This window comes from Notechis scutatus, chromosome 2 (genome assembly GCF_049901735.1).
Source record: "Notechis scutatus isolate UNSWTSFEM ecotype Mainland chromosome 2, rNotScu1.2, whole genome shotgun sequence".
Classification (NCBI taxonomy): domain Eukaryota; kingdom Metazoa; phylum Chordata; class Lepidosauria; order Squamata; family Elapidae; genus Notechis; species Notechis scutatus.
The window spans coordinates 123,882,402-123,903,138 of record NC_142010.1 but is presented as its reverse complement, the minus strand read 5'-3'; the positions used below and the strand labels follow the sequence as shown (position 1 = coordinate 123,903,138).

Here is a 20,737-nt window from a genome sequence, read left to right as displayed (position 1 = left end):
TCGAAAATGGGGTGTGTCTTGGATAGGATACAGAGGGCTGTCAACAGAAAGAGAACACTGCATGAAGGTATTTTTGAGTGGCAGAACTGCTGCTAGGGCTTATGCTGAGGCCTAGGCCTCTACTTCAAGCCCAGCATTGGCTTACCACTGAGTGTTGCTGTTTGGAGTAACCAAGATCAGGGAAAGATAATTATTTCTTCTTTTGTTCAGGAAGTGTGTGTGAGGGAGAGGTGGGGAAGCAGAATCTGATGATTTTCCAGATTTTTGACATGCCAAGCCCAAAAGGCTTGCCATTGCTATCCTAGAAGCCATGGGTCAAATGGATAGATCCAAAGAATTGGCCAGCAGTTCCCTTAACTGGATTGGGTCTCGTGATCAGGTGTTTCTAAAATTTATGTGTGCCTTTCCATATTATGATGAGTACTTCGAGGTTTTACAAGCTTTGTGTGATAGGCCAAGCAACTCTATCGCTAGCACAAACAGTGGACAGTATAAAGATGGTTTACTGCTGGTTTCCCATGTCTTCACCTCTTCCTCAGTTCATGACAGAGACTTAAATAATCCTGAGCTGTGCCTATATATCCCTTTGGACATCATTCCAGGTGAAACTTCAGGTATATAAAGCCTGTTAGACTTCCCAGCTTACCTTGGAGGGAAGCTATAATAGAGGCCAAGTAGGAGTTGATAATGGAGATTACAAATGCAATGCTAATAGTAGTTTTTTGCCAACTCAAAGAATGGGTGATAACACTATGAAAAAGACAAGTGGTGAAATTTGGAACAAAAGGTAGATTAAACCAAAATTACATTTTTCATTAAAAAAAGTTTATTGCAAAACTCATTATTTGGTAGCACTTCCAGAATCCACTAATTTACAGTACAGAATAAATCCGCATCCTGCTTCAACCATGTTTAATCCTGATTTTGAATATCTTGTTCAGATGCATGCATTCTGATCACACTAATATGGTATGTACATACATACATAATTTTAGATGTCAGTTACATACATTGCATTATTTAGTATTGGAAATATTTGGACTAACATTACAGTAGAACTTCGTTAACTTGCAGAGACAACTATTTTTTCCATCTACATGTCAAGTACACAATATGCTTTTTCTCTGCCCCATGACCTCCCATAAAAGTGTTAATTGATTATAACCCTCCTGGTACCTGTTGCCTGAAACTGACCAGATCGAAATCAGTTTCACACTGAAGGGTTTTTATTGTGGTAAATGTTTGCATTGATTGGGAAATGACTTTTTTTAAATTACTGTTTTATTTGCAAACAGTCACTCTTTGTCGCTAAATAAAGACTACCTGTATTATGGTAGTTTTACATTAGAATTCAAACTACAGTAATTTAGATAGCTTGGACCAGAAAAATGAGTATTCCAAACATGGTTTTAAGATTTACATTAGTAAGTCTACCTTATATTTTCTGCTTTACTAGGAATATAATAAGTATATGGTATGCTTGCTAAATAAATGGCCACTTTTATTAGCACATGCCTCATATTTTATTCCTTTATTTCCCACCAAAAATATCCAGAAAATCTAGTCATTCCCTCCTCCCAGTCTTCTCTGCAGTTTATTGAGTTTCTACTGTACATGATAAAGTGCTGAAAGTAAACAAACAATCCCAAATTGCAACATGGTTTTCAGAATTTTCCAGCAGAGACACAAAATGAATTGCTTAAGATACAGGGACACCATGTCCTATGCCTAAGGGTATCTTGATGACAAAAGTAAAGCATTTTACTAGAACACAGTGCAAGTAAATAGCTTTTAAGATCATGTTTTCTTATATTATTAAGAATATCTAAAATCAGAATGCTTTAAATATGTTGCATTGAAAATTCACCAGCATTCACAAATTTATGTCTTTACATTGTGACAGTATAGATTTTGAACTTTTTTTTTCTTTTAAGGTTGCGTTTGTTTTTTGGTAGAGGATTCTGGAAAACCCTATCAGGAATCACAATGACCTTAATTTGTATAGTCTTACCAGAATAATTGACCATACAGTGCCATTAACAATGGATTATCAAGAGACATTTTGAATCTGTACTTGTGGTGTATTCAGAACCAAATCTTATTTTCTCGTTTCCCCCCTGAGTTGCCTAGTGAGAAAAAGACGTATAAAAGTGGGGTAAGAAAGCTCGTGTCACCTTTGATGTGGCTATTTATTAAAAGTCAGTGAACAATAGTCAACATGGTGCTGCCACCTCTGTGAATTTCCTTTGTACAAAACTTACTGAAAATGGGAGATGCACAAATTGCATTTTAAAAATATTAACTTTGTTGCATTTTTCTCTCTGCAGGGTTACCAGATATAGCTGTAAAAAATCTGGATGACCACTAGATGACAGCCAATAGTTAGATTTAAGTATCTCTCTGCTGCCCTCCTGTGGTTAGATCAGATAACCCTCATATTTCTCCAAGGCTTAGTTTATGCAGCTGGCCCCTTTAAGACCCCAAATATGGCTTGAGGCACACTGCCCAGTGGGAATTGCAAGGTAGTAGATGACTGAGGCATTAGATTATATAGTTTCACCTTTCAGTGCACTACTGTTAGCACAACTGGTCATACAAATGGGATGACAAAATGTACAACCTTCATATGAAGGCACTGATGGAACAATCAGAGCTTCTTTTTAAATCATAAAAGACCTACACATGAATGAATGTGGAAGTTAACAAAGATAAGAACAAGTCCCAAACATACAGCATGCACCTTCTCAAGCTTGTCCATAAAGGACTTAAGCCTTCAGACATAGACCTAACTGAAAGGTGATTCATAGTATAACCAAGACAGTGGAATGTTTTCAGAATAAAAATGGTTTTCTCCTGATTCAGCAAACTTTCACAGGTAGTCCTCGACTTAAACAACAGTTCATTTAGTGACCAAAGTTACAACATAACTGAAAAAAGTGGGTTATAACTTTTTCACACTTATGACTGTTGTAGCAGCTCCATAGTCACATGTTCAAAATTCAGACTATTGGCAACTGCCTCATATTTATGATGGTTGCAGTGTCCCAGGGTCAGATTATCACCTTTTGCAAACTTCTGACAAGCAAAGTCAATGGGGAAGGCAGATTCACTTAACAAACGTATTAACCTAACAACTGCAGTAATTCACTTAACTGTGGCAAGTAAGGTCATTATCTGAGGCAAAACTCACCTAACAAATGTCTCTCCTAGCAACAGAAATTTTGTGGTCATAAGTTGAGGACTATCCATACTGAAATAATCAACACAATTCCATACATGCTTGAAATGTTTTACTCAATTTAATAAATCACAGCCTCCATTAGATCAGAGCAGACTCTCGAAGTCTTAACTAAACCTATAATCTGGTCGTTTCAATCTCTGAACTCCAAAACAGCACACAGTATCTGTTTCATTTCTTTAAAGGCACCTGTTGCAAAACTTCTATAACCATAAAAATAAGTAGGTGCACTATTATCTATTGCCTAAAAATCTACACACTAGAAATGCATCAAGACTTGGAAAGAATTCGGGGCAAATGGTTTGTTTTAAATAACAATCACAAAATAAAAATAAATAACTTTTTTAAAAATTAAAACTGCTAGAATCAGTGATTTGCCTGAACATCAAAAGGCAAGTAAGTCTTTAAAAGTACAATCCTATTCATGCACAATCAGAATTAGTCCTTCTATGCTTGATACTGTGATTTTGAATATATCTACTCAAAAAGCAAGTCTCATCAAGGCTGCGAATTTATGCACATTCAGTAGTGAATCTTGAAAAAACATTACAACATATAAATAATCATACTTAAGATTAGGCAATAATTTTTATCTGCATTTTAAGGTAATACTGTTATGAAGAGTAACTGGCCCTAAAATAGAACTGGTAACCTCCAAACTTTTGTGAAGTTTAACCAACTTTTAAAGCACACAAAAGCTATTCATTAATTCGCTAGTGAGGAGTGACAAAAGTTAACTTTTCCCCATATGTTGCTGGATTCCAATTCAAGTCGCAGGACAAGGAGAATTGGCTACTTGTTCCAAGTATAAATTCAATATCTGTTCTCCAAAACTAAAACGCAGAACAGCTATGCTTATTTGATGAAAATAAACATTTCAAGACTGTTTCATCAGATTAGTTATTTTGTGGCATTACTCCTGTGTTGTTAATTAAGAGAACATTATTTCTGGTGAGATTCTTCTCATAGGCAACAAAAAACACAGCAAACTTTAACTTAGTTGGATAAGCCATATCTGATTTTTCTTTCGCCTAACATCTTGCTGGTTCATTATGATTTGGAATTGAGTTATTATGTGTTGCTTGCTTCCCATTAATAAAAAAATTTGAATCACAACTTCATGCTCAGTAGGAGTGTGTGCATGGAATTTAACCAGTCTTTATGAAAGAATTGCTAACATGTTCACCTTTGTTGTGTTGCATTCCCTTTAATGAAGTTTTAAAAGGTGGGCTTGAGCCGACTTGTTTTTCCCCAATCTCTAAATAATATGTTTTAAAATTCAAGCTATGCTATCACAGCCCTTTACAGAATCCTCTGTTTTCCCAAAATCAGTTTCTATAAAATCGTCCTGAGGCTCTGAGACATTCTCTTGTAGTGATTGTTTCTTTCTCTGACATGTTAAATTCTTGCAAGGCCTCAGCAAAGAAAGGAATACAGCAGCCAGCAGCATTCCAATAGCACTGGAATAGAATGCAGACCTGTAATTTTTTGTGGTATCCACTAGTAAACCTGTAAAGGAGGAAGAAAAGAGCATGTTATGAAAAACGTTATACATACCAGTTTACCACAATCTTTTGAAACATTTTCTTCAGATTTTCTTTCCTGAGTATGACTATATCTAATTTAAGAACCATAGGAGGACTTAATAAGTGAATCACTTAAACAACTGTGTTCCCATGATGCATGTTTGGGGTTTGGGCCCATCCTAAATAGCTCAAAATTGTAAACTATTCTAGAAAAGGCATTGGAGATGCTCCTTGAAGTGCAGCCATTCAACTTACTATGTTAAAATATTGGTTAGAGGGGGGAACAAGAAGCAAGATTGTTTATTAACTAACACTTAGACTTATATACTGCTTCATAGTGTTTTACAGTTCTCAGCGAATTGCACCTAACAATCTGGCTCCTCATTTTACTGACCTCAGAAGGATAGAAGGCTGAGTCAACCTTAAGCCAGTCAGAATCAAACTCCTAGCAGTTGGCAGAATCAGCCTACAATACTGCATTCCAACCATTACGCCAAGTCTCTCTACACTGACCTAGAGTCCTTATCACACACACACGCACATCCTATATAAGCTGAATTAAATGTTCCTTGCTCACACAAGAGCACCGTTTCCATTTTTTACTTGTTCTTCAATTCTGGGAGTTGAAGTCCACAAGTCGTAAAGTTGCCAAGGTTGGAGACCCCTGGTTTAGTATGTATTACCATCACAGTAGAAAGCTGCCTAATATTGAGTCAGGTAATAGGTCCACATAAGGTAGAATCTTGTCAATACTGGCTGGCAGTATTTCTTCATATTTTCAGGGAGGGCTTTCTTCAGCCCTACCTGATAATGACCCATTGAACCCTGGGAAACAGGTGCAATTGTTATGGACCCCCAGCATGGGTAGTAAGTACAGAGAGAAGTAAGATCTCTGAAATTGGACGGCTTAACATTACCTGCAAGGGGTGGTCCAGCCAACCCTGATAAGCTTTGAATAAATACATAGACCCCTGCAGCAGATGCCATCCTCTCAATGCCAACGACATCGTCTTCAGCCAGCATTGGAATGTGTGTGCCCGCTACTGTCCCGAGCATGAATCCAAAGAAAATGCTACACATCATTAGCCCCCAAAATTCGTAGGCAAGAGGGAAGGCAAAAAGGGCAACGTCCAGAAGTATGACACAAATGAGCTCAATGTAAATTTTTCTGATGGGCTTTTTGTTGAGGAGCCAACCTGCGCCGATTCTACCAAAGACCTCAGCAATTGCCATGGCTGAGAGAATGTAAGCAGAGCAGTCTTTGCTGATGCCAAGGCTCATGCTGAGAGGAATTATGTATAGCGAGGGAACAAAGAATCCCAAAGTAGCAAACAGACCGAAAAGCGCATAACAAATAAAACTGCAGTCTTTCAACACAGAGAAGTCTAGGAGTTTGGGCTTGGGTTCCTTGGTAGGAATGCTACTACTGGCTATGAACCTCTCCGTGTTTTCCTTTGGTTCTTCACTTTTAGGTTCCAAGTTGGCATCTCTAGGTATGTTTTGAGGTGTAGTTATTTCTACTCCCGAGTCAATGGAGTCTATTGAGGTGTGCGTCTGTTCATTTTCAAGCATGTACTTTGTCTCTCTTTGCTGTTCCACTGATGATACTTTCACTGTTTCTTGTGCTATGATTGTGATGGGCCGCAGCAGCAATCCACAGGCAGTGATTCCAAGCTGCAGTAGACCAACAAACAAGAGGCTGGCTCTCCAACCAAAGTATTCCTTTGAAGCAGTGATAGCTATAGCATAGGAAAAAGTAAAATATAGGTATGAACTTGGAAAACACTCGTGTTTATAATAGTAAGTTCAAATTTTGTCATAGTTGCACTCATGGACTTTAGGGGCAGGCATAGAATTCTTGGCTAACTTTTTGGGGGGACATGGATCGCTTAAGCATGAGAAACGGAAAAGCAAACTACAAAATGGATTTTTATACCAAGTGTTTCTTTGCCCAGGTAAGCTTTGGTGCCGCTGAACTTTAGCACATATTAGACAGGAAGATATATGCTTCTGTCACCTTAGGGAAAATGGGATCAAATGTAGTTCTCTTACTTTTCCAAATCTATACTCTGTGAAACTAAAAACAGTTTCTTCCTCCACCATGATGGGATGAATTATCCGCAATAGATATGGGAGCTAAGACAGAAGAGGGAGACACTGAAGTATGGGCAAAATGAAGGTTCTGGCATGGAGGAGGGCTGAACGCACATTTCATTTTAGCACGTATAGTAGGCCTGATGAATTCTAGTAGCCTACTAGAATTGCATCAAGTCATTTAGACATGCTAAGATCCCAGGGTTTGAATTTCAGATACGTTGGGTTAATCTTCCAGATAACCACGTCGCCAGCCCTTTTTACTATTAATACCTGCGGTTGGAATTGCAACTCAGCTTTATTTTTAGCTTGGACATTTTGCAGAGTTTTATGTCATTTTACTCTGCTTACTGAAAAAATAGTAGCAAGGTGAGAACATGCTCTATAGAAGTCCGAGCTCATGTCTAGAATAACGAAGGGTTCAAATCATGTCCCTAATTACAAATTTAAGCACAAACCTCCTCTTAACAGTATCTTTTTAAAAAAATATTCCCAGTGTAAAGATCTGGATATCCCTTCTCTCATCCCGCTGTGTTTTTCTGAGTCTCCCTCCCCACACTTCTTACTTAGCAGGTGGTGTGAATCTTCTAAAGACTGGAAAGAAGTTCTAATTACTTGGAATATAATGAATGGACTGATCTCTGACTCTTAATGAAAACAGCATGCATTCCGAGAACTTGCTATGCTTTTCTAGAAAATGTGTTTGAAGTTGAGAATACGATTAAATTTATATCCTGTCTCTTTGCAGGATCTCCAATAAGAGTATATATAGCACTCTTCCCTCCTAATTCACCCCACAACAATTCTATGATGTATGTTGGGCTGAAAATGAGTGACTGGCCCACCAAGTAGGCTTCTACTGCTGACAGTAGCCTAAATTTTGCATCTATAATAACTTGCACTATTACATAGCTGTTTGTTTTGTTTTTAGTGCCTTCAGATCAGTCCTGATTGCTGGTGACTTCATGGACAACCTCATACAACTTTCTTAGCAATATTTTCAGAAGTAGTTTGCCAATGACTTCTTCCTAGAGCTGAGAGAAACTGACTAGCCTCAAGTCATCCAGCTGGCTTCATGCCTAAGGCCCAACAAGAACTCTTGGTTTCCTAGGTCCTATTCTAATGCTTTTACCCACTAAATCAAGATGGCCCTCAATTGTCTATTTGCTTCTTGACAACATAGTGTCGATGTTTTTGCAGTATGATTTAATGGAATAAGCCGAGTTTTGCTCAAATGAAAAATCCATGGCTTTTATTATGTCTGGCAGAACTATACGATCTTTAAGAACTTAGCTAGAAATGTTGCATTTGGAAAACGATTAAGATCGTAATACTTTCTCCATCATTGATCTCTTTTTCTGCTATATTACAAAGTAACCCAAAGAGGAACATTAATTTTGAGTTGTACATTCTCTACAACAGGGATCCTCTACCTCTGGCAATGGACCAGTACTGGTCTATGGTCTGTTGGAAACTAGGCCGTGCAAGCAGACTAACAGACTAAGCCTAATCTGCATATGCATGAGATTCAAATTGCACACATGAAACCATCCCCCCTCCCCTCAGCGTCCCGTCTGTGGAAGACAATTTTTCTTTAGAAACTGGTTCTTGGAGCCAGAAAGGTTGGGGACTGCTACTCTACAATTAATGTATTTGTAAATTGAAACTAAAAGTGTAACACAGGGGTGTCAAACACAAGTAGCATTGATCTGGCCACACACACACATGCCCTCCCCCCAAGTCAAACACAACTCTAATGTGGCTCTCAATGAAATCAAGTTTGACATCCCTGGTGTAACATGTTCCCGTCCCCAAGGGAAGCTAGGTTTCGGCAGGACTATGTTTTGATATATTCATATCAAAGGCAGAAAGAAGTATAAGATACCTCTATGTTAGAAAAAGCAAGAAATGTGTTTTTTACCTGGTGCAAAAGAAAAAACGGCAAAACATTCTCCTGTAGAAGCCACGGCAGTGACCAATGAGCGCTTTTTGTCAAAATACTGAGACAGAATGGTAACAGTTGGAAGAAAGGCAAAACAGTATCCTAAACCTGTGAATAAATGCCAAATGTTAATATAAAGCTGTTATGCTCCTGCAGGATCGGAAATATTTATTTTTCCCAACTCTTTCTTTTTTTAATTATTCACTCAGGACATACTGTTTGCCACCGATAATTTCTCTTGAAATTCTGACATGTTTTGCTAATTCTTATTAACAGGTGTAGTTTTTCAAATAATTAGAATGCATCGTGATACATTTCCCAAAATAAACTCTCAAAAGGTACCCTTGCTCTGTCACTGGGCAAGGAGGCTGAAAATCCAGGTCTGGCTGTGATGGCGTTAACAACCAGGGTCACTTAGCAGAACTGAGAACTAGGCAGATTTTCCTGTTTCCAAGCTATCTCGACCTCTTCATACAAGAGCTATTTCTACTGCTTGAATGTAAACATTCTTGGAGAATGATGATAGCTCAAAATTTCTTTAAAAGAAACTTACCTGAAACTATGCCAATTGAGATGTACATTTCAACCAGAGTACGTGCAAAGGAAGCGGCAACCATTCCACTACAGACCAGTAGCCCTCCGAACGCCACCACCAGACGATGACCAAAACGATTAGCTACAACTGTAGAAAGAGGAGCTGCAAAAAGAACGAATATTTAATTGTTTATATCTCTTTGCAGACCAGAATACTGGAACCCAACCTATGTACTTTGGTTTGCAGGGTCCTCTAAATCTCTCTTCCCCTTATAACACCTTGTATCCAACAGCCAGGAACATGGCAACATATAAGTCACTGGTTCAGTGAGTCAAACTTCCAGGCACCAGTAATTTACTTCTGATTACTTTAATTTTACTATATTAGAGCGGTCCCAAGTGGTATGTCGTACTTATACATGTTTACATAACGTATGATAACCAGTCTAGTAGTAAGAGTTACAGCACCACGCTAAAAACTGGGATATTGGGAGTTTTAGTCCTGTCTTAGTCACAAAGCCAATTGGTGATCTTGGGCCAGCCACTTTCTCTCAGCCCTAGGAAGGAGGGAAACCATTTTTGAAAAACCTTGCCAAGAAAAATGCAGGAACAAGTCCAGACAGTTGCCAGTGACTCAAAGACACTAATATAAATCATCCCCCTCACTATATATATTTTGTTAATAAGTCCATAGTGGCAAATCGGCAGGCATTCCAAGTTTCAACAGAGGAACCCTATTTCTCAGATCCCATCAGGTGACATGCATGGTTTGATTAATAGGTAACCAAAATATGCCAACTCTGCAGGATCAAACAGGGTAGGCAGATACTATGCAGGATGGTCTCTCAAATATGTTTGTAAACTTGAATTAAGCCATCATCTAGAAGAGTTATTAAACATAATTGTAAATCAATGTATACAGAATGCAATCCTTAATTGTTCTAGTATTCCTTTTAGAATCCTCTTATTGAAAGACAAGAGCTGGTTTGACTGAGTAATCTCACTTGGGATAAATAAATGCCATCGTTACTTACTGGCTGCAATCGGAATTGGCAAATCTGTCATTAAGTGACATGGTTGTTAACCTGAAACATCATAACCACCCCAGATTTACAGCAGTCCCACAGTGGTTGTTAAGTGAATCACTATGGGTTGTGAAGCACAAACATCGCCTGATTACGACTTACTGTTGGCTTTCTCACTGACTTTGCCTGGTGGAAGCCAGCTGTGAAGATTGTAGTGACCACAGGATGTTCTGATGCTTATAATAAATGCATGCTGGTTGCTACATGCCCAAATCGTGACCACTTTGCTGCAGGGAATGGTGCAAGGGCTGCAAGTTCAAGGACCGACTGTAATTATCGCTGTTGTTCAAGATTGTTTTAAGTTTGAATGATTACTAAACAAGTGGTCATTAAATGACCACCCATAGTATAACTAAGCCTTATGCTGGGTAGGGCCCCTTTATTAAGCCCACTGAAAACACAGGTCTTAAGTCATGTATAAGACCAGGATTGTAAGACTTCATATAACCCTTATCTAAGTATGCGCTTACCTGTAAACGTAAGTACAAATACACATATTGAGATTATCCATGATATCCTGCTGTTGCTTTCATTGAAACATTCCACTAAGTCAGTAAAGAAGACCCCAAAGGACTTGATAATGCCGTACGTCAAGGCTTCCACAAAGAAGAAAGCAAAAGCCACAATCCATCCCCATCCTCCATCAGGCACTTTAGTATAAACATTTGGGGTAAAGCATGACATTATGGTTTTTTTTACAGACATTTTGATCTGGAATAGAAAAGATGATAAAATTGAGATATCTTCTAAAAACACAAGACACATGAAATTCACTTGTTAAAACGTAAGGAATTAAGTGTGAAATAAATATTAAAAATGTAGTTCCCCCTAAACTATAAAGAGTTGAAGTAAATCTCATTATCATAAATTATGATATGATGTTGTAGGGCTAGTTTAATCTCTAAACCCAAAACGTATTTCATCATAAGAACCGTTCTAGAAAAAGCAATTAAGGAGCAGATGAAAATATAATAGAGGGCACTTCTGGAGGTTAAAAAAAGAATCCGTGATGACTCCAAAGCTGTAGTGAGAGTGAGAAGAATCTTGTACTGTATTTGCAATCTACTCTTGAGGCTGATTCTGATTAAATCCAAGCCCATCTTGCTGTTAAGAGGTGTTGTCTTCATAGCTGAAAATGCTGAACCATCCGTATGATGATTTTAAATGCTCCTGGTTCTGCTTTTTCAAGTCAGTTTTGATTCTTGGTGATTTCCCCGGACAAGTCCCTGCAGTTCTCTTGGCAAGGTGTCCAAAGTGGTTCTTGTTTCTTCTTCCTCAGACTGAGAGACTCGCCCAAGAAAACCCCAACTGCTTTTGTGCTTAAGGCAGAACTAGAATTTCATGGTCTCCCGGTTTTTAGCCTTAACCACTACATCAAACAGGTCCTTTTTAAGCACTAGAACAGCCTATACAGGTAATTCTTAAGTTACAACTATAATTTAGGTCCAGTTAGGGTTATAAAGCAAATCATCATATGACTGGAGCCAATTTTACCTTTTTTTAAATGGTGGTCATTAAGCGAATATGCCTGTCATTAAGGGAAGCCACTGTTTACTGTGGAGTGCTTTTTGCTGGAAATTGGCAGTAAACTTTGGTTTCGGGCAAAAATGACATAAATCAGTTACATGATTGTGGAGCGCTGCAAACAGCTGCAAATATGGGCAGACTGCTGGTGCTTAAAATGCAGTCACATGACCTGGGGAGATTCGGATGGGTGTTGGAACTGGATTCGCACGATTTTTTGGGAGGAGGGTGGGTCCCGTCAGAACTTTGATCATAAATCAAGCTCTACACAGTACAGATGACTGTTGGATACTGTGTACGGGACTACCTATATGCAGGCAGCGATTGCTGATGCTCAAGGTGCTTGATAACTCAATAAAAGCTCCTTATCTTGCGCACTCTAAAACAGTCAAGCATGCCTGAAAAAGTTCTTTGTGCTGATACTTTTGTGTACTCCCAGGTTAATGCCACGCCACATAACCTCTGAGTAGTTCTAACAGCAGTGCTTTCTGAAACAATTAAAATGTTCTAATTCAATATCTCAATATGATGAAGTCAGAATTTCTTTCACTAAAGTATATTTTCTCAATGGAGTGCAGAGCAACTTTGGGTGGGGGGAGAGGAGAATCAAAATAGAGTTTTGCCAAACTTCATAGCAAAAGTAATAAAGTCACTGACTTCTTGGACCATCTATCTTTATTCCAGGATTCTTGCAGTGTTGTAAGTATTTGCAAAAAGCTATGGGCAGGTATCTTAAGCTGCTGTAATTGCCAATCATTCTTTAGCTGTTGAGTCACTTGGAAACATTTATACATACAAAGTTCTGCTTTAGTCCCAGTTAACAGTTTCAGGCTTGAGGAAATCTAAATAGGCAATTCTGTATCCTCGATACACAAGATTTTTGTGTACATACTATTACTGTAATATTATGTGCTAGTATATACTGTACTCTATTGTACAGAACAAATTCCCTGATGTCACAGACAGCTTAATTATATATAGTGAAATATATCTAACTGCTTAAGTGTGCTAAATTGCATGTGAGATATGTTTAGGAGAAAGTTAGCAATTAAAAAAAGTAATTTAAAGTATGTAATAAGAGTTTTAAATGTTTGCAGGAAAGCATTTCTTTATCAGGAGTTTTTATGTCAAATGCTTTTTGAAATTAATTTCTTTTGTCAAATAATTCCTGGAATATATGTTGTATAACAGAGGAAGGATTTTTAAAATTTGGTTTGGGAGAGGCAAATTTAAAAAACCATTTTTAAACATTCATCAAATCACTTATGCTTTAGTCCAAAGGCACTGCTATGCCATTTTAAAGCTAATTAGTTATACAGGGTTTTAACATGTTAATTAAAATAGGTAAAAATTATACAGAAAGCAGAAAGGGCAGTCAGTAATTATTTTTGTCAGCTTGCCATACGAAGGTGCTTTTGAAACCATAAGACTGGACTATTTGTACCTGATGACTTCAGATTTGGAAGAATAAAAGGACAGAGAAGATATCTAATATGTCAGGAATCTGTGTAAAGACAGCAAAGTAACTTTTGTTACTGTAACACTTAATGCAGACCAGGCAGAATTGTTGTATTAATAGTCCTACCTGGTTTGCATTAGATTACATGTATGTGGTGGTATGTTAAGGGGTGTATGTAACAAATCCTACAGCAAAATCAAATGTTAAAAGTATTGAATTTTTTTTTTCCAAATTTGGGGCAGAAAGAAAAGAGTTAAGTCTTTCTGTAATTTGAGTCGTAATACAATAATCCATACAAAGCATTGCGTATGTGAGATCTTGATCAAATCCTGTCTAAGCCCGGCACAGGACAGGTTCCAATATTAGTTTCATTTGTTTCTGGAGAATATGTATTGTTCGGTCCTGTCTATGCTATTTCTACTTAAACATTGTACTTCGTTTAAGCCTTCCCGGTCGCTGCTCAGAAAAGCGCAGCTTAAAAGAGGTGTGAGATCCAAGGGCTTTGTTTAGCGGAGATGCGACGCTTGCAGAATTCAATAGAGCGGAACAGAATTTTTAGCGGCCACGTTGCGCCATGTGGTTATCCTCAATCCGGTTTAAAGCGCATTTGATAGAATGCAAATCTGCGCTGTTCTTTTGCCTTGCATAAATACCACCATACAAAGCTCTTTTTTTTCCTTTAAAGACCGGGAGGGGGGGGAGAAGAGACCTATTTTATAAGCAAGGTTTTTCTTTTTAAATGTTTTCTTCCGAATGGAAGAATAACCTCTCGTTGCCGGCTCCCCAGTCCACGCGATGTATGTAGAGCGTGGGAAGTGACCACTCTCCGCACGAAGGCCCAGGACTGCATCTTCATCTCTCGTGCAACCTTCAAGGCACAGTTCCACCACTTTTTTTTTCCCCAATCGGATCCTCTGCTCTCTCTTTCAGAGAGGCGGATGCTCTTTTCGATTAAAACAATAAGTAACGTGTTTAAAAAAAAAAAAGCGACAGCAAGACAACCAAACTTGTGCCCAGAAGAAAAGTCACTTACCAGGTCAGTAGATGATGTTGCTGCTGCAACTTGGGGAGAGAAAGGTGTGGAAGAAAAAGGATTCCCCCCCAAGCTGCAGAGAAAAGCACCTTTGGCCTATGACCTGGTCAGCAACATGCTGAGACGGCGGCTGGAACACCCGACCCTTCGCCCTCAGTAGCACGAACCAAAAAGACCCGGCTCCAGAAGGCGCGGGAAGGGGGCTCCAGTCGCTTCAGACTTATACTCCTGACCCCCCGTTGGAAAAGGTGGAGCCTGCCCTGCACCTAAAATAGATTCCCTTCGTCCGGAAAGAGCGGCCGGGAGTCTGGCTCGTTATCCGATGCTAGGCTCCCGCTGCTGGTTTTGCCAAGGCTGCCCCATGGCCAGCCGGCTCCTCCTTCGCTCCTGGAGTTTAGGAAATCTCTATATATATACCGGCTCGAGCCGGTCTTTACCGGCGGATCTGGCGCGCGCTGTAACTCGGCAGCGCCATGTGCGCGCCGGAACCCGGTTTTGCAATTGCAATTGCAGCAGCTGAAGAGTGAGCGGGCGGGCGGGCCGGCTTCCGCGCGCTCTGAAGGGAAGCGCGCGCCGGGCAGCCGCAGGAGCCGCGACCTGAACCGAGTATAAAGTGAGAGACGAGGCGGCAAGGGAAGGGCGGAGTGGTTGAGCTTCATTTGGAGAGTGGACGGGCTCTGCCACGTTTGCTTCCATTCATGACACCTTCCCCCCACCCTTTTCCTCATAACGCCATAAAACTGATGTAATTCGCCTAAGCCGCAAAGAGATGACTTTGCGGCTTAGGCGAATTACATCAGTTTTATGGCGTTATGAGCACCCCCACCACCCCATTAGGTTTCTCTTCAAGAAGCAGCCTCGAGGTAGAGCTCGGAAAGAAAAACAAACCATTTCCCCGGCTAGTAATGTATATTCTAAAAAAGACACTATGTGAACTCCTCACCCCAAATTCATCGAGGCTGAACATCTTCATGCAAAAGGAAGCTTCGCTGCGCCGCTTGGAATCCATAGTTCAGTTTTCATGTCCCCGAAAACTCATCTCGGTTAGAGGAAGTCCCTCGCGTGAGACTCCTGCCCAAGTTCGACCTGCTCTTTCTCAACAGTTCTCTGTACTGTTAAAGGCACCATCTCCCGCCTTCCTTCCCCCGCTCCCCCACTTTTGCATGGTTTTCGTTACGGCGGTTTGCGGTGGTCGCCTGTGGCGGATGGGTGAGAGCAACAAGGGGGAAATTCCCTTCGCGAAATTCCCTTCGGGATTGTAAGCGCGGGCGACGGCGGAGGAGCCTCTCGCTTAAAAGTCTACCTCAGCGCCCCATTCGCAGGAAGGTCACTTAAGGTAAACTGCAGCAGGGAGCGCCGAGTTTCGTCTTGCAGAAGGCTTCTTCGGCAGCATCGGCATCGTTTCAACGAAGGAGAAATGGCAGGGTTTACTAAATAATTCCCCCCAAGAGGCATGGACTTAATCGAGTCCCAATCAATTTGCCGCTCGAGGCCCTGGCGGCAAACAGGACTCAGACCAGGAAACTGAAAAAGCAACAGCCGTCCGAATGGACCCGTCTGGTGCTCAGACCGAAGTCCGGCTCCCTAAATGGTACCCAAGTAGTTCTTTGCGGCTTCGCAGTTGGAAATTCTTGGCGTGATCACTATATTTCCACGGCAAAAAAAAAACCCTCGTGTGTAGCAGTCGCGCGCGCGGCGAACGAAACTTAGCAAAGGGGGAAATTGCCACACTGAAGTCACGCTGACCGGCTGGAGAGTTGATGGCTTTCCTTAGGATCCCTGTACTTCAGAGTTTGCATTTCCCCCACATCTTTTAAAGAAGCGCCGTCTTAATTGCTGAGGCAAGGTTCCCAAAAGAGGAGGGGGGGACGACTCGGGTAGCGCCCCCTAGCGGTCGGCCTGCCTTGGCAGAAGGGTTCCCGGCCGCGAGCCTCAGCGCGCTCTTGCTTTCGCGGCGGCGCGAGCTGCTTTTCCCAGCTTGTGCTGCCGCCGCTACCGCTAGAGCCGATCCGGGCAGAACAGGTTTCTGCCAGTTTGGGTGTGTGTGTATCTGGCTGCTGTTGTATACGTTCATTAGAGACTCCTAATCTCCCGAAAGCCGAGCTGCCCTAGTTGCAACGGATGGTACTCGGTAGACTGGCGGTGCATGCGAGCGAGCAGTATCCTTTTGCAGAAATCGAAGTCGCCGCCGCAGCCGTCTCCCCTCTCCGAGTTGGCAGTTTGCAGTCTTTAACCTAAGCTTGGGTTTCTTCTGTTTTTCCCCTTTTGGTCTAGAAGAGGAGAATGTCCCCCCCGTCCGTCCCCCCAGTGCTATGAGGTCTCTTTAACGGCTCCCGAAGATGATTTTTGCTGAGTTATTACAACTGTTTGTTAACGCTAGTGTCACTGATGGCTGCTGTGAGTTACTTCACTGACCCACCTGTGTGAAGTTCCTGCATACAACCTAAAATTCACTTGAATGGTAAATTTTAAAGGATACCGCAAAGCGAGGTTGCTCCAGAAATGCATAATTACAGTATTTCTACTTTCTACAGCAGCAAAAGAGGTTTTTTTCCCCGTTCGGGTTCGCTTGTAGAGGTCGGGACAGACTGAAAAGCAGAGACTATGTAATATGCATTTAGAGTGTTCACATAAACTGGCCAACTAGTCTTTGAGGAAATACCATTCAATAATAATAACAAAAAAAAAACCCCAAAGAAAATACTCAAAATATTCTTGATTGTTTTTAAAGGTCCAATAGAGCTCAGTTAAATACAATAAAATTTGGATTGGGAATGAAGTCATTTCTGTCTTTTACTGTAATGCGATTTGGATGTCACTTTAGCAACCAGAATCTCAAGGAAACTTACAACAATTCTCTCTGCCGTACTGGAAGCTAGATATTGGTTAAGATGGGTGGCCATGTAAATCTTTTAAATAAATGTTTATCCTAAGTATGAATGTTCACTTAGAAATTAGTTTTAATAGATTCAGTGAAGTTTGCATTGAAATCAGTTTCAGATTCTTTGTAATTAGCTTTTTTTAAAACTGCAATTCTGGTTGCAACTGGTTTCTTCAGCTCAGATAAATTTGGAAGGCTGGGAGAAAACTGACAGAAGCCAAATGGGTAAGGCATTCCAGCTTAGAACAGTGTGTTTAGAGTCATTTTAAAGCATAATGTACCTAACAGTTCATTGGAGTTTGAGAGCCCTGGAAGATGTCATTACTTTGTGTGAGCTAAACACTGAAATGAACTTCCCCAGTCAAGTATCCTTCACATGTCTTGGGACTGAAGTGCTTGGAAGATTTAACCAGCATTCCTGCGTGCTGGGATCCTATTAACTGTTATGTCACATCTGGAGTGGGACAGGTTGGAGAAGGCTCCTTTAAGTGAATTTCCTAACTGGAAAAAGTATTTCTGCTGAATCTGAATTTTATTAAATATATTTATATTTAAATATATTAAAATGTTAAATAATTAACATAAAAAGATTGGTTATAGGAATTGTTTTTTATGAGAATAATCTACTTCCTCTCCCCAAATTTATTTCAGCATTACTCTTGATTCTCTCAATCTGTCTTCACAACATTCCTGTGAAGTTGGGATAATATTAACTGTCCCCTAAATAAGCTGGGAATTTGAAGCTTTGTCTCTCCAATCTGCATCCTAACTGCTGTATGGGAAGAACATAGATAATATTTTTAATATGCAGCTGCAGGAAAGCAGTTGCTGTCCAGAATCCCCAAGGATTGGGGCATGAATAGAATTTGATTTAAGATCTCTAGCCTTTGTCTCTCATGGTTACATCAACAAACCTGAAAGACTGCACATGTTTATTCAGTTTCTGGAAAAGAACACCTTTTGGCCAGATAAGCTGTTTGTACTGTTTGCATGACGCTATAAGACCATTTTTTGTTTCTGCATGTTCTTTTTTTCTTTTTCTTTTAAAAAAACAGATCTTTTTACAAATTTTGATTACAACAGTAATAAAAACTACAGTTAGAGAAGAAGAAAATCAAAAGGAAAAAAATAAGTGCAGGAAAGAAAGATAGAATAAAGAAAAATATATAAAGAATGACTTCCAACCTTCCTCACAACAAGGATAAACAAATTTAATAATTCTAAATCCCCTTTAAAGTTACAAACATATCTTGTTTCTGGCTCTTCCTTTGTCTATAAGCAAATTGATAAAACATCAACTTTTCAGTCCTGGTGTCAGCAGAAAGTCCCTAAAGAATTTTGCAAAACAAAATAAAGTTTTACATTAACCTTGATCAAATAAACCAACTTTATATTCCTATCTTTTACTTCTAGCAGTCTTAATCTTAAATTCAATCAAACATTGTAGGATTTTATTTCTCTTAAATTCTTCCTTATCCCATTTCACGTATTCCTTCAAGGCTTTAACAAGCCTCTTTCCTAAATCTAATAAAATATTTTACAGGTCATTATCTTAGCTTATCACTTCCCTTTTAATTTTTAAAACTTCAGATATATTTTGTATATACAGTAAAGAATTATTTCCCAAATTGTCCTCTTGGCCTGTCATTTGTAGGTTCATTTTCAGTACTTTGTTTTGTCAGATAACACTTTTTGGACATAATCCATCCTTAGAAGCAGTTATTATTGATAGTGTTGATCATGACTCCATCCTTGTAATAAGCTTGTAATCTTTTTTTCTTTTTACTTGTAATCTTAAATCTTCTCTAGTATGCAGTTTCTAAAATCATAAACTTCTCTTTCTTATAACTTAAAATAACCAGGATAGTCAAAATAAATCTGTTTCCCATGAAAATATATTTATTTTTAATAAATTACAAAGTCATAGTAAAAGTCAATATTCCAAATTTATCTGAACCAAATTTATCTTAATTCATTTATATATGAGATTCTAGAAAAAAGTACAGAGAAGAGCAACCAGGATGATTAGGGGACTGGAGACTAAAACATGAACGGTTACAGGAACTGGGCTTGGCTAGTCTAATGAAGAGAAGGACCAGGGGAGACATGATAGCAGTCTTCCAATATTTGAGGGGCTGCCACAGGGAGGGAAGGGGTCAAGCTATTTTCTAAAGCACCTGTTAGCCAGACAAGGAATAATGGATGGAAACTGAACAAGGAGAGATTTAACTTGGAAATGAGAAACTTTCTGACAGAATGATCAACCTGTGGAACACCTTGCCTTCAGAAGTTGTGGGAGCATCATCACTTGAGACTTTCAAGAAGAGATTGGACTGCTGGAGCGCCCCGAGCTGGCTGGTTTCAGGGCTAAGCCACCCCATAGAGGTGGTGAAGAGGGGGGAGACTGCCAGCAGGGTTGAGGAGAGCTGCATCTCTCCTCCTCAGCTGGCCATTACTCCCTTTCCCGAAGGCGGCTGCAGCGGTGGTCAGAAATGGCCACCTCAAAGAAGAACTTGACCAGAAAAGAAAGTGCAGGAGGAAGATAAGAGGAAGTTTTGGTTGACCGGGTTAAACTGCAAAAGCAACAACTAAGGTACCCTGGAATTTAAACTATAAAAAAAAAATAACATTGTTCCCAAAGAAGATCTTGAAGCAGTGAAGGAGAGAGAAAAGGGAAAGGATTTGTTTTTGGTTTTTTTTCTCTTCCCTTCCATATACTGACAGCTAAGAGACTTAAGCAAGAAATTGAAAAAAAAAATCCACTTTGACATCAACAGGCATTTAAGCTGAAAATAAAATGTCAAAGGGACAATAAAGATTTCTGGATACTTAAAAGCTTTTAAAAGCAGGAAAGGAGAGAAAAAGAATAAAAGGGCAGGATCTGGAAAAATGGAGGAGACTGCCTGGAAGTAAAACCTCAACAAGATTCCTAAAAGATACATTTTAACTGAAACTTGGCAACAAAATAGTAGAACCCCAGGAAGAGAAAGTGAAACAAGAAGTAAGAAAAAACATCTTGGGATTATTTGGATTACTTGGTGATCTCTGGATTTTTGGTTATTGCATTTAAATGACTAAAATCAATCGAGTGGTTGTTTAAAAGTGTTTAAAATGGCACCACTTTTAGAAGAACTGAAAATGGAACTTAAAAATTACAAAGAAGATGCACAAGAAGGGAGAGGTTCTTTTGGCTTCGTATTTCAACTCTTAGAAATGGAGATCTGGAACTATGAGAAACAACAAGAAACGCAGAACAAGAAAATTGGGACAAAGAAGAAGCCATCTTTAATGATCAAGTAACTTTATGTGGGGGGAAAAAGGAAAGGGTGGAAAGAGAATGAAAAGTTTAAGACTTGTAAAAACAACCAAAAAGAAGAAGAATAGTTTGAAAAATAAGTATAATATTAGAAAGCAACAGAAG

The 20,737-nt window shown here is 39.6% G+C and overlaps 2 protein-coding genes across 13 annotated transcripts in view; one reads left to right on the top strand and one right to left on the bottom strand.

Moving 5' to 3' along the window:
* ARSG (arylsulfatase G) overlaps positions 1-20,737 on the top strand; it is a 102,017-nt gene that overhangs the window by 2,793 nt on the left and 78,487 nt on the right. Inside the window, exon 1 of one of the 12 annotated variants that reach the window (XM_087956064.1) lies at positions 15,769-16,026. The exons of the other annotated variants lie outside the window; for them this stretch is intronic. The gene's annotated coding sequence lies outside the window, so the exon portion shown is untranslated. Of the gene's footprint in view, positions 1-15,768; positions 16,027-20,737 lie in introns of those variants that run through there. 12 annotated transcript variants of the gene reach the window in all.
* Positions 804-15,029, bottom strand: SLC16A6 (solute carrier family 16 member 6). Its single transcript, XM_026678799.2, has 6 exons — positions 14,436-15,029; positions 10,890-11,130; positions 9,354-9,497; positions 8,780-8,908; positions 5,682-6,503; positions 804-4,747 (listed from the first exon to the last, which is right to left on the bottom strand). Exons 2-6 carry the CDS (start codon positions 11,122-11,124, stop codon positions 4,518-4,520), a joined length of 1,560 nt encoding a protein of 519 aa, XP_026534584.1. The 5' UTR covers positions 11,125-11,130; positions 14,436-15,029; the 3' UTR covers positions 804-4,517.

Excerpts from the sequence above, each read along its gene's own strand:
- SLC16A6 (XM_026678799.2), bottom strand. The coding sequence starts at position 11,124 with ATGTCTGTAAAAAAAACCATAATGTCATGCTTTACCCCAAATGTTTAT. Across the intron at positions 8,909-9,353 it reads CTCAATTGGCATAGTTTCAG|GTTTAGGATACTGTTTTGCC; the intron begins GTAAGTTTCTTT and ends ATTTATTCACAG. Across the intron at positions 4,748-5,681 it reads GGCTGGACCACCCCTTGCAG|GTTTACTAGTGGATACCACA; the intron begins GTAATGTTAAGC and ends CCTCCTTTACAG.